This window comes from Ursus americanus, chromosome 26 (genome assembly GCF_024610735.1).
Source record: "Ursus americanus isolate L20-20 chromosome 26, mUrsAme1.1.p, whole genome shotgun sequence".
Classification (NCBI taxonomy): domain Eukaryota; kingdom Metazoa; phylum Chordata; class Mammalia; order Carnivora; family Ursidae; genus Ursus; species Ursus americanus.
In genome coordinates this window covers 32023694-32037612 of record NC_142152.1, presented here as the reverse complement: position 1 = coordinate 32037612, position 13919 = coordinate 32023694, and the positions used below count along the sequence as shown (strand labels likewise).

At 50.6% G+C, this 13919-nt stretch overlaps 1 protein-coding gene across 13 annotated transcripts in view; it reads left to right on the top strand.

Annotated features, from left to right (window-relative positions):
• Positions 1 to 13919, top strand: part of FOXN3 (forkhead box N3) — a 385552-nt gene that overhangs the window by 156506 nt on the left and 215127 nt on the right. For 11 of the 13 annotated variants that reach the window (XM_087856174.1, XM_087856175.1, XM_087856173.1 and 8 more), the window contains one exon: positions 9583 to 10139. In XM_087856174.1, the coding sequence (XP_087712300.1) occupies positions 9597 to 10139 (543 nt within the window). In that variant the 5' untranslated portion in view covers positions 9583 to 9596. Of the gene's footprint in view, positions 1 to 5938; positions 6070 to 8652; positions 9043 to 9582; positions 10140 to 13919 lie in introns of those variants that run through there. The other 2 variants (XM_045807661.2, XM_045807663.2) reach the window with 2 other exon arrangements.

Below are 13919 nucleotides of genomic sequence, written 5' to 3'. Positions count from 1 at the left end.
CCCATGATTTAGGGGTTTTCTTTGATCATAATCTTCCCTTCTTTTCTCATATTTGACAGTCCCTGTTGGTTATTCCTTTGAAGGCTTTCCTACATTCATTTTTTCCAGTCTCACTGACTATTCTATAATTCAATTCAGTGGGTCTCAAAGTGTGGTCCCTCACCCACCAGCAGCAGCATCCCTGGGAGTTGTTAGAGATGTGAATTCTCAGGCCACAGCCCCAACCTACTGAATCACAAACTCTGGGGATGGGGGCCAGCAATTTTAGTAAGCCTTACAGGTCATTTTGGTGCACAGTCAAGGCTGAGAACCACTGCTCTAATGGGATCCTCCCCCCTTATCATTAGAACGTTGTAATGTAATGTAATGGGTGCTCATGGTAGAAAATTTGGAATATAATATAATGAAAGAAGCAGGCCAAAATAATTACCCCATAACTCTGCCACTGAGAGGGGATCACTGTTATAATATTTTAGCATATTTTATAATTCTTGAAAACACATTTAATAAAACAATCTTTATTCCCTTTTCTAGGGATCATGGTCTTGCTTTCTCAATAGTTTCCCAAAGAGTTTTCCAGTGAGTTTCCCAAAACTCATCTTGAATCCACAATTCCATTCTTTTATTTTTTTTTTTAAATTTTTAAATTATTTATTTATTTTAGAGAGAGAGCACGAGTGAGGTGGGGGTGGTGGGGAGGGGCAGAAGGAGGGAGTCTGAAACCGACTCAGTGCTCAGCGAGGAGCCCCATGCAGGGCTCGGTCTCACCACCCTGAGATCATGACCTGAGCCGAAACCAAGAGTCAGGTGCTTCACCAACCGAGCCCCCCAGATGCCCCCACAATCCTTTTTTTTTTTTTTTAACAAAATTGAGATGTATTTGCCATACGATGTTGTGTGTAAGTTTAAGGTGTACAACATACAGATTTGATACACTTATATTACAATATGATTGCCGCTGTCACATTAGCTAAGACCTCTATGGTGTCCCATTATTATCATTTCTTCTAGTGTTGAGAACAATTAAAATCTAGTCACTTGGTTTAAATGTTTATAATACAGTTTCTTGTTGAAAATCACTGTACTGTGTATTAGGTCTCCGGGACTTATTTATCTACTAGTTCCAAGCCATTCTTTTAAAGCATATTTCTTTTTTTTTTTATAATGATTTTTTATTATATTATGTTAGTCACCATACAGTACATCCCCAGTTTTCGATGTAAGGCTCGATGATTCATTAGTTGTGTATAACACCCAGTGCACCATGCAATATGTGCCCTCCTTACTACCCATCACCGACCTATCCCATTCCCCCACCCCCCTCCCCTCTGTAGCCCTCAGTCTGTTTCTCATAGTCCATAGTCTCTCATGTTTCATTCCCCCTTCTGATTACCCCCCCATTTCTTTATCCCTTTCTTCCCCTACTGATCATTCTAGTTCTTATGTTCCATAGACGAGAGAAATCATATGATAGTTGTCTTTCTCTGTAAAGCATATTTCTGATAGTATAACTTCTGCACTCAAAAATACTCAATGACTTCCCCTTGCCCTTTGAATTAGTGTGTATAAATTGCTCACCTTAGCATTTAAAGAGGTTGGTCATATTATGTTACCACTCTTACCCACTAACACGCATGCTCCGTAAGGAACAAAAAGCCTTGTATCTCTGCACGTTACACAATGCTATGTACCTGGTAGGTACTCAGTAAATATTTGTTCAAGGAACGAATGCATCTTCTAATACGATCAAGTCATATTTGATAAATACGTGTGCCATTCATTTCTCTTACCTGGAACAGCAGCTCCTGCTCCCGCCCAAAATGTACATGCCTGGAACCCATCCTAGAAGATTCTGACCCATTAGGTGTGGCTTGCTGGGTATCTGCAATAGGGCTCAGGGCTCTAACGTGCCTTCCCCATTTCCACAGGTCAAACACCATCCCATCTTTACTAGATATCCTCCTTCTAAAGTCATCCCAGTCCTGGTGTGCCTGATGGTTCCACCATGCCCATGCCTTGGCTGACAGAAGGGAGTGGGCAGAAAGGAAAAGTCACCTAAGTCAGGCTAAGCCAATCAGGTTCTAGACCTGGTATAGACCGTGGCGTGGAAACAGGCAGTCTGAAGGTGGTGGGTGCCGAAAGTCAGAAGGTTCGGACTTGGTGCTAGCAGCCACGTGTGGTCGTAAGTGAGCAGAGAGAGCCAAGCTGTCGGGAGGAGAGTGGCATAGATACGTAGAGGGAAGTAGGAAAGACAGTGTGGTCTCAGAGGGAAGAGGAGGAGAAAGTGCCTGATGACGCCCCAGTTCGGAGAAGCCCAGCCGTGCTGGCTGCCCTGGGTTCCTGCTCATGAGTCCTCTTCGCTGGAGTCAGCTTGAAGGACCCAGGAGACCATCTTGGCAGGCAGATTCCTCCTCGTATATGAAAGTCCTCAGTCCTCCCCCCTGCAGTGGCCTCTTACTGCTCATCTCTTCAGGTGTTACTTCGTCAGCGGGGCTGGGAGGCGTCACACTGAACGATTCCACAAATAATCATGTTGGCCAAAGAAGCAGTGATGGGGAGAGACGCTTTCATGTTGCTGGGCAGAGAAGCATGTTGGAGAAGGAGGAAGAAGACATCAAGGGGAGAGGCTCTCCTCTGCACACAGGAGGAACCTGACATGGGGACCAGATGGGTGGAGTCCAGGTCTTCCTGGACAGACACACGTGTGCGTCGGGCCTGTGCCCGGAGGGGGCTGTAGAATGGTGCCGCAGCTCCCCAGCCGGGAAATAAGAGTTGCCCACAGTGAATTCTGGGGCACACGCAGGATTCCGCTGTAAAACGTGTTTGTAGAACAATGGCTTAAACAGCTCCGCTTGTTTTTTGGAGACTTCTCAGGGTCTAAGGCACAAGGGTACTCTGAAAGTTCAGGAAGGGTATTGAACTTGGAGCTGTTCCAGACTTTGGCCCCTGCAGCCTGTTGTCAGGGAGCATCTTTTGGAGCTGGGCTTCTGTGGAATTATAAGTGGAAAGGGGCCACACCAAGCCTTGCTTTGGCTTTCAGCAAATATATGGACCCCCCACTTAAGACCGACAGATAGGCTGATGTGTGTAGCCCGCTGTCCACATCAGGCAGGGCTGGCCCCCCACTTCCTCCTCAGGCTGACGTCTCTTGCCACATCTCCCATGACAAGTGGGAGAGAGACACTGAGGAATACAGATGGTCCTTGATGTATCATAGTTCGACATACGATTTCTTGACTTTATGACGGTGCGAAAAGCGATACACATTCGGTAGACACCAGACTTCAGATTCGGAATTTGGATCTTTCCCAGAGCTAGTGATACACTGTCCGATCCCCTCTCGGGAGGATGGGCAGCAAGCCTCAGCTTGCAGTCAGCCACGCGGTCACCGGGTCAGCAGCCCCTACGCCCACAGCCGTTGTGCACCCATACAACCATTCTGTGTTCCACTGGCACAGCTGTAGTCAGGAGGTTACCTGAGCTGCTCGACACGCGTGTTCGGTGATTCGGCCCAGCTGCAGGCTGATGTAAGCGTTCTGTGCACGTTCAAGTTTAGCTAGACGGAGCTGTGGTGGGAGGTGGGGTAGGTGTTTTAAATGCATTTTCGACTCACAGATATTTTCAACTTATGATGATGAGCTTCTTGGGATGTAAACCCATGGTAAATAGAGGAAAGTCTGTACGTTTGAGAAGGGAAGAAACTGAAAACACGCAGAAGGAAAGAGGCAGGCTAATAAAAGACAGCTTACCTCACCATACTCCACCCTCTACTTAGGGCTTCTCCTGACCCAAGGCTTGTCTGTTTCAAAGGTGGTGTTCACCTACATGGCAGGTTTGGACACTGGAGGCTAAACAGCTCGCACAGAGAATTTTAAGAATGACATATTCTCTGTGCTTGAACTCTGAGGACCAAGAAAGAACTGGAGTGAAAATTAACATGCGTCTTCTCTTACTGTAAAGAGATTTCTAGCTGTGGTGGGAGTGTGGTTGGCCATGGGGAGAGTTGGGAGCTGGTGAAGGAAGGCGAGTATTTCTTCCTCTCCGGGTGGGCAAGGGGGTTTTGGACAAAGGTCTCTGGCCTTGGTTTCTTTGATGGGAAATTCAGCCCGCTCAACGGATACGCAGAAGGAGGGTGCCACCTCACTTGACTGATGTCCAGTCGTCCTTTTGTCACCAGTTCTGATGCTTAGAATCTCTGGCATGAGGCTTCAGAGCTGTCTCTCTCACCTTACACCTTTTGCTTGGTGAGTTTGGGTAGGTCACATCAAGTGCTCAGTAATTAAAAGGGGTGGGGCTGGATGACCTCCAACCGCCCTGGGGCTTCCACCTTGGAGCCCTCTCCTGGGTGGGATTTGCCCTACCACTGGTAAGTAGGAAGGCCTGTGGTGAGTGTCCTTGCTGAAGACTTGCCACCCACCGCTTTGAAGCGAGGTTAGAAGGAATGACTCCCAGATGGATTGGGGTTTCTTTATTTTGGGGGGAAAAAAGAAATTCAGAAGCCCTGTGGGATTGTTCTCCCCTTTTGGCTAGGTTAAAGGGTACTGCAAACTACGGGGCTTTCTGAGGGAGATCACTCTGGATCTTCTCACTGGTTTTTCTGTAGTTTTCAGACAGCTCAAAATGGCCGGTCCACTGGCTCAGGTGGGTTGAGGTGGGGGTGACGGGAGTTGTCACCTGGGCTTCACTTCTGTGGAGGAACCTACTGATTGGGCTGCGTGCGAGTGGTGTGCAGTCATATTTTTATTTGTGTCACCACCAGGGTGTCCTGTTGGACTCTCCTTTCATCCTCTCCCAAGGCAGCTGGTTGGTGTGGCTTTAGCAGTGGGTGGCCCTTCTTTGGAGGATCCTAAAGACTTGGAGTGGTGGCCGCGCCGCCGGTCGCTGGGTGGCCGTGCGAATTGTGTCGGGTTCTTGAGAACTCAAAATGTGGAGATAAGGCTGGTTTTCGCTCGAGGTTGTTAAGTCGGTCGCCGCGGAGCCTTCCGCACTGGAGAGGCCCTCCCGGCGTGGCCTCCAGGACGGGCCTCTCGCTTGGTTGTCTGTAATGGCCACCCTCCCTCCCTCCGCAGACACGCGCCGGCAGACGACAGGAGGAGCGGCCAGCGGGGCGGGAGGCTGCGGTGCCTTTGTGCCTTTCCTCCCGGGGCTCGAGGTGGGCGCTGGAAGAGGGCTGGGGACTGCCCTGGGAGCCCCGCCAGGACGCTAGTTGGGGAGAAGTGGAATCTCTTCTCCCCCTCGCAAGCCTCGCCCGCATCGTAATTCTTTTTATTTTTACTTTCGAGCCTTGTAAGGCATGCGGATGGGGTAGGAGCGTTCCGGCGACACGTTGCCAGCGGCACAGCGCCGGCCCGCCCGCGTGGCCGGAGCCTGGGGAAGGGGCAGGCCGCGCGCCGCCCGCCCGCCCCGCCGCCTTCGGTCGCGGCCGCCCCGGGTCGCGGGGGCCCGCGCCGGTCACCCCCGCCCCGCGGCGGGAGGCGAGTCCGCGCGGCCCCCGCCGGCCTGGGCCCCGGCTGCGCCCCCCGGGGGGCGCCCGGGGTCGATCGTGGCGAGGGGGGCGAGGGCAGGGGCCGCCCCGCCGGGTCCGCACCCCGGGCCGGCGGCGGCCCGGCCCACGTTTTCCCTCTCTCCGGCTCCCTCCGCCCCCTCCGCTCCGTCCCTCCCCTCCGCGCCCCTCCCTCCCCGCGCTTCCCCTCCTCCTGCCTGGTCATGTGTCGCCTTTTTTTGTTTGCAGTGGAAACAATTTCTCGCCGCTCGGCGCGCCCCGGCCCGACGCGCCGCGGCGGAGGCGAGCGGGAGGCGGGACGGGGCGGGGAGAGCGGCGGGGCCGGCGGGAGGACGCGCGGCGCGCCCGGCGGACGCCGCAGGTCCCATGCCGCGCCGCGACCCCCGCGCCCCTGCCGCCCGCGCCCGCGGCCGCCCCCCGCCGCCCGCCGCCCTGGGCTCGCCGCGCCGCGCCCGCGCGTCCTTAGCCGGGCCCCCAAGCGATGCCCGCTGGGCGCCCGCGAAACTTTGTCGGCTCCCGCTGAAGGGCTGCGGCGCCCCCGCGCCCCCGCGCCCCGCTCCGGCCAGGTGAGTTTGCTCCCAGCTCCCGCCGGCGCCCCGGTGGGATTGGGGTGACTCGGGGCGGGGGCGCTCGTCTGAGGCTGTCCCGGAGGCGATCTCGCTGCTCTGGGCAGACGAGGGACTCCGCAGTTCCTGGGGGGAGGGCTTGGGGTAGGGGGGGCCCGACCGGGCGGGGAGACGGCAGCCCCCGAGCGGGGAAGTTGCCCGGTGCAAAGAGTTTCCTGCCCCGACGTGCGGGCTGTTTCCGTGCGGTGCCTCGATTTCCGAAAGACGCCCGAAAGGAGCAGAGTTGGTATTGTCCGCGGAGGACTGGAGCCCCGCCGTTCCGGGCCGGGGGAGGGGGTGCCGATCTAGGGGAGACCCCAAGATGAGAAACAGGCTCCTAACAAAGATGCCCCCTCCCCCCAAACTGTGCAGTCTTGGCACCGGCAGTGAGCGTCTCCCGAGACCCCCGAGGCCCGACCCCTCCTCACCCTGGCTCTCTAGGAAACCCTCCTCGGGCCCTGGAGAAGTTGGGGGGACGGCGGGCTTTTATTGATGTGTTTTTAAGGCTCGCCGCGGTGCGGCCAATAAAAGGTTTATGACATCTGACCGGCAGTGAAGGTATGCGAGCTCCCAATTGCCCAGTATACGGGGAGCAGAGCAGTTTCCTCGTTGCCTGGCAACGCCGCTGATTGACGCGGGACGCAGCCAATCGCCGCTCCCGCAGGTCCCCTTGAAATGTTTTTGACAAGTACAGTAGACGGGAGTGGAGCGCGTGCGTGCGCGCGCGCGCGCGCGGAGGGGGGTTACCCGGCCCCTCCAAACTCGCGACTGCCCTGCTCGGCTTGGAGAGGATTTCTTAACTTTTTAAAGTTCGCTTCGAACATCTGTTCAAAGCTGGGCCAGTAATGTATTTGTCAGTTATTTGGAAACCTTTTGATAGCGGGCAAGAAACTAGCTTTCCTGCTGCATTTTCTCCGTTGAAAAGCAAATAAGATAACAAAACACAGCAAGTCATATAAAAACAAAAAGAGGGTGTGTGTGTGTGTGGGGGAATGTAACCAATAGCAAACCGAAAAGTTGTAAGGAGGTCACTAGTGAATAACTATTTGCGTAGCTGGTGGAGCAACCTTATTGGCAGCAGATTAAAAATGTTTGCTTAACTGCAGACTCACATGATCCGGATTCTCGCTCTCGCTCGCTCTCTTTTTTTTCCCCCTCTGAAATAGGGGGGAAAAAGATTTGGCAAATTATGTAGTTAGAGTATAATAATGGAAAACTCCTCAGCTGTGGTTTCTGGGAACTGTTTTTTAAAATGGAACTGTAGTGATCAGCAGCTCTTGATACCGTTGCTATGAAAATGCTGGATTTATAGGGTTGCACTTAACAGTCGGAGAGCATGGGGGCACAGAAACACAAAGCAGACAGACGATTCAAGGGGTAGTGGACCCTGTCACCCTCTTCTCCACAGTGCCATTTTTCTAATAAAACCATACTGCTGGCAATGTTTGTTTAAAACAAAAGAAAACATGGAGTATAGTGTGTTAGTTCCTTTGGGAAGCTACTGACAAATAAGCAAATTGAAAAGAAAGAGCAGCATGTTGTCATAGCAACAGTGCAATTAAATTACTGTCAGCCATGATATAATTTTCCTGTTTGGAAGCTCAGGAGACGTAAAACTTTCATCTGGAGCTGAAGTTGACTTCGGTGGCTGGAGTATTCGTTCTGCTTTGTCCTCTACTGTGTGGATGGATGTTCCTGGTTATCAGAAACTTAGGGTTCTGTGATGAGATCTGGGGAAACTTGGAGAGAGACAAGCCTAGCTTTGATTTGTTCATAAAGAAGGTAAAAATATTGTCAGGTTGGTCTCTGTCATACCCCAAATCTAAAGATACTAGCTTATTCTTTAAATCGTGTCCTGTACTTAGTAGATTCCTTGTTTGACAGAAGTACTTCTGTGGCTGGAGTTGAGGCACGTGAACTGCGCTGACTCTGTCAGACTTTGATGCCCATGGAAGTTTTCTCTCCTTGGAGCTGGGCAGCTCTCAGCAGCTGCGGAGAGCTTTCTCCCGCCTTCTGCCAGCAGGTTCTGTCTGTCTACCTCGTGATAGAGGGAGGGTGCTGCAGGTTTCAGGCACCCTCGGCTGGCCATTGGGTGCCTCACGTTATGCTTTCTAGAACCCTATTCTAGAGCTTCCCCAGCTGAAGTGGCAGTTACTTTCAGCACACTGTCAGTGGGCATTTAGAGCCTTAGAATGATCATGTCTGCTTTTGTGTTCATTCTTTTTTTTTCTAGATAGATGGCTTGATCTTCTTACTCAGGCGGAAGAAATAAAACAGACATGCTTCTTAAACCCAGCACATTGTGTGATTGCTACAAGCGGACAGTGGGAGACCTCTTTCATTATCTTTACTGTTCTATCTTACATTGAGTACTCGAGGGTTGAATGTGCTTTGTATCTATCAGGGTCATTCTGTTTGTGGACCTGCCACGTCCTCATTTTCTTTTCTCATCAGAAGTTGTACTCCCTGTTCTAGGTCATTGATAAAAATGGGGGTGGCATGTGGGGGGGATGCAGAATAGAGTTCTGTAGCAATTTTTGTTGCATTTACCTTCCAGTCTGGAAGCTGCCAGTTGCTCTTCTGACTTTTTTCACCAATTCTGATTTCAGTTCATGGCTTGTCTTCACATTCCCATTGATTTGTACGGTGCCCCAAGTTACTCACTTGTTCATTTGGGGTGTAGTGTCCCAATAATTGAATGTACTTTTTCCTCCAGTTCCAACCCACAGAATTCCTTGTTTACCACTCTTTAGACTTGCCAACTGTGATTAAAGTTGCAGAGTTTGGGGCCAAGGCTTGTGGAGGAAAGATACAAACATAAAACACGACCAATCAATGCAGCTGTGGTCAGAGTGTTAATTCTGGGGCGGTTGTCATGGTCTTCATGTGGAGACAGCTGAACTTAATCTGAAACACCTGGCCTTAAATTTACAGGTATTTTTCTTTGGTGGGGGAGGGAAGGATAAACCATGAGGCCTATAACCCCAAGTGACAGGAGTGGTGGGTGCTTTGCTTTTACTTTGTAGTGTTTATTGTGAGGCTTGAAAGAATTTTACCTGTGTATACATTCATATTTTGAGGAGAAACTGAGGCACCAAGAAATAACTGATTATTATCAGTGGGGTGCAGTGATAATATAATGGTAATGTAAATCTGGGAAGAAAGCTTTGTAGATTTTCCTGTTCCTTTCATGATGCATTTGCATATTAAAGGCACTGTAAATATTTCCAGTCCCATTGTGTTTAAGAGACAGTCGCTGGGCTACGTGCACATGGACTGATTTTACTTTATTAGTGCATCTGTGTGTGGTGGAGCGGTGGGTCTGTGTTACCCAGTGTGGGAGCCAGCCCGTTGGGCGGGGGGTCCATAGAGGCGGCAGGGGTGGGAGGTGGGCTCAGAAGAATTAGGAGGGCACAGCTGCCTCTGTGTTTTGGGTTTCCCCAACTCATCTTTTCTTTGTAATGTGTTTACCAGGAGCCTTCACATAAATGGGTCCAGTCATGCCTCCCAGTAAGAAGCCAGAAAGCTCAGGAATTAGTGTCTCCAGTGGGCTGAGTCATTGTTACCGGGGCAGTGGTTTCTCCAAGGCCCTGCAGGAGGACGATGACCTCGACTTCTCTCTGCCTGACATCCGATTAGAAGAGGGGGCCATGGAAGATGAAGAGCTGACCAATCTGAACTGGCTTCACGAGAGCAAGAACTTGCTGAAGAGCTTTGGGGAGTCGGTCCTCAGGAGTGTCAGCCCTGTCCAGGACCTGGACGATGACACCCCTCCATCCCCTGCCCACTCTGACATGCCCTACGATGCCAGGCAGAACCCCAACTGCAAACCCCCCTACTCCTTTAGCTGCCTCATATTTATGGCCATCGAGGACTCTCCAACGAAACGCCTGCCAGTGAAGGATATCTACAACTGGATCTTGGAACATTTTCCGTATTTTGCAAACGCACCTACCGGGTGGAAAAACTCAGTGAGACATAATTTGTCTTTGAATAAGTGTTTTAAGAAAGTGGACAAGGAGAGGAGTCAGGTAAGCCCTCTGCGTCTGGAACTCACGTTTTTCTTTTTTGAATGTGTTATTTCTCCCCATGGAAAAAAAATGTTAAGGAATGTAAATTCACCACACCGAAGTAGCAGTTATAAATGAGTAATTTTATTTCATTTATTTGGTTGCAAAGAAATTCCTTTGCCTTAAACATATTAGTTGAAGCATGTTTTTGGTGTTCGTGCCGGATTGAGGGTTTCCCACTGTGGTATCCGAACATAATCACAAAACAGTGGTTTGCACGCTGGCTGGGTTCTTGGTATCATCCCACAGGGTGGGTGGGTCACTTTGGGTTTATGGTACAAACACAGGTCCGTATTCCAAGGACAGCCAGTAACCATGAGGTATGTGTATATACATTTGAGGAAAATTGCCACCCGGGATAAGAGAAAAATGGCATTTCTTTTCTTTCTAAGTAGTAACTTGGAGAGAGGCAGCCTCTCCAGGATTCTGGAATAAATGGACAGTAATGGACATTGGGAGGTGGCCAAACAGTATACTCCAAGACCAGACAAAGAAAGACATGAATTGCCCAGGTGATCCTCATAGAATCATGTGTACCATTAAGTGGCCACTTCAAAACACCAGGTGTGAAAAATCAGGGTGGGCTGATTAGAGAGATGGGCTTCCAGAAGATTGAATTTTGACTGTAAAGCCTTCGTCCAGGTTTCCTGGCCTGCTGAAGTGAGATCGTTTCTGTAATATCATCATAAGTACAGTTGAAATAGAATTGACTGGTAGGGCTGGAATGCAGAGCTGTGATCTGACTTTGGAGTTCCAAAAACTAACGGAGCCACAGTTAAAACATAAGCTGGGAAACGTTCTCTCCACAAAGTTTTCACATTATTACTGTATTTTTCAGCCTTGTTTTTCGTGGTAGTGACATTGTGATGTGTAGCTGGGTGCCTGCTTTTGCCCCTTTTTGAAGTTCGGATGTGGGGTCACTGGCTGTGCATGTGTGTTGGGGCCTTTCTGTCCAGAAACATGGTCCTGTTTCCAGTAGAATCTTGAGCCCGAGAAAACTGCTCATCTTGGGCATGGAAAAATATGAATCAGAAGTGGCCATATTTCTCCTTGCTGCCACTGGACACGTTTGTCTGCAAATGCTGTTCTCCTGGAGTTTATGCTCAAGATGGGGAGTGGGCATGCAGGGTTTGAGGAGTGGGGTTACCTGGGAACACCAGGAAAGATGTGGACACTCAGGAGTTCTGCTTTGACTGCTGGTGTAGGCACACTGGATCCTGGGTCCAGCGTGCCAGTGCGAATAGTCCCCACGTCCTTCTTTTTACCTAACCATGACAATCGTGGGGTGCTGTTGCTGTCCCCGGGTGTCCTGCTCTCTTTCCTCCCCTCCACATCGCAGAAGGGGCATGAGGAGACCGACCTCTGGACTCGGCTCTGTTGACTGCTTTACCATCATTCTTGGAACTTGAAGAGAGTTCGCGGCACCCCTGTGAAGAACCAAGTCTGTGCTATTAAAAGTGTCTGTATAGGTGGGTCTTTGTGGTTAGGAGGGGAAAATCTTAGAAAGCAACTCCAGGATTAGAAGATAGTGAAGAAATTGCTGTCCAGGTCCCCCAAAGCCGCACGTCCCCGAGAAGGCAACGAACGGTGCTTTCCGCGTGGCGTGAGCCTGCCCTGTGTGCTCCTGCTTTCCTGTCCCTGTGTTTGCCACGAAGCCAGGACACATAAAGTAATTGAGCAAACGCTCACTCAGAAATATTCAACAAGAGCAACCCCAAAGTGTGCAAAGAGGCTTGGGAGGAGTATTCTTTAGCCCCCCGAGTGACAGGTAGTATTGGGCGGGGTGCGTGTGTTAAGGCACATGGGCAGGAGTGCCATCTCCCCCTTGTGTGCCCCCAGCCCCCACGCTGGGGGGTCGGGTGCTCCAGGGGTGACAGTTGTCATTCTGCATAAACACCGATACCGCCTGTGGAAGGCTTGAAGGATTTGAGATTGTTAAATCTTATGAAATGTGCGGAGTTCTGGCTTCCTAGCCAGGCCGACCTGTACTGACATGTTTCTGATAGAATGCCAGTCAGTGTTGTGGTGGGGAGTTTGTTCCCATCATTTGTGATTTTATGAGAGCAGAGCCCAGGGTGTGAGTTTCCCCCCTTTTCTCCTCCCTTCTTGGGTTACTCCCAGGTCCTTCCAGGGCCCTGGAGCTGGCCCCTCCATTCGGGGTTGCTCCTCTGGACAGCTGAGTAAAGGGGAAGGCATTCTCCCTGACACTTTGCCCGGTGAAAGCCCCTTTGGCTGCACAGGTAAACTTGTTTTTTCCCCAGGGGATTTTACTTGGCGGTAGTTCCCCCACCAAGGTTGGGCCACCACCCAGTGACCAAGTGCAGCTGAGTGTTGGTGAGAAATAGGTTCGTTGAAGGGGAGAATGGAGGGCTTGCACGTTGTATTCACATTGTTTTCTTCTAAAAGTGTGGAACACTGTTTTAAGCTTGACGGAACTGAGAATGCAGAATCCGGTGTGGTCCTTGTCCCTGCGGGCTTGGAACACGTCCCCTGCTGGACACCTGCCTGCCTGGGATGTGGGAGAGGGATCTTACAAGATGCACCAGCAACACCCCGGGGCACTTCAAAGCCAGGAGCCTTTCCTGGCTCTGCCCCGGAGAGTCTCATTCAGTCGGTTTGAGGTGGGTTGGGGACAACTGGTGGTTCTGATAAGCTCCATGGGTGTTTCTGACTTGCAGCCAGATTTGAGAATCCCTGAACTAGATGCCCTCTTGGGTTCTTTCCAAAGCTGAGATTTCATCGGGAACGTCTCATGAATGAGTAAGTCGGGGAGAATAGACAGTTTTGCTTCCGTTTTCTCTTTCTCTCTTTTTACGTTTTATCTCTTACAAGACTTAGATACGTAAGGACTTAAAAAAGGACTGTGGAAGAGTTTTTTTTATTTTGTAATCCTGGAGAATTTCAAACATACATAGAGAGAGAGTAGTGTGATGAATCCCTATCGTCCCCATTGCCCATAACCAGCTCCAACAGTTAGCAAGGGGTTGTGGCTTCAGATCCTAGATCTCATGTCATTTTACCTTCCGCGTGCGGAAGAAAAATCGCCAGTTTTTACATCACTTCAATGCCAGCGTCACCCTGAGCAAAGTGAGCACTTCCTTGGGAACACCTAGTACCAGATCCGTATTCAGAGATCTCCGAGGATTTATAGAAGGTTTGATTGAATTAGGATCCAAACAGGGTTCATGCCGTGCGGTTGGCTGTTAGGCGCCTGATGTCTGTGTTCGTGGACAGCAGCCCTGTGTCGTCTCCTTTCTGATGCCTTTTCCCGTCCTCTGAGCGTGGGGTGCCCCGCGTTCTGGTGGCTTCCTTTGGATTTCATTTAGCATGTTCTTCTATGCCCGTGTGTTTTCTTTGAAATGGAAGTAAGGCTGGATCACATTCTGGTTTTTCCCCCCCCTAAGAATGCTTTATGGACAGTTCCTCTGTGTTCTCACATCAGGAAGGCTGGCTGGCCCTCCCGGGGTGCTGAGTGCGAGCTGTGGGTTCCCTCGGGATCGGCTGCTGCCATCTTTGCAAAGTTTCCCACCAGCTTCTCAGCTTAGCGTTTCTTCTGTGGATCAACCTTTGCCTGAATCAATCACAGTAGAGTTTCAAAGTCTGAGAATAAGTTTTATAGCCCCTAAATACAGATCTTAGTTAAGACTCTAAGATGAGCACATGCTAACCTCTCTGAGTACTTGTAAAGGAGAAGTAAAGTGCAGTGACTGGATTATAATGATTAGGTATGTGTGTTTCTAT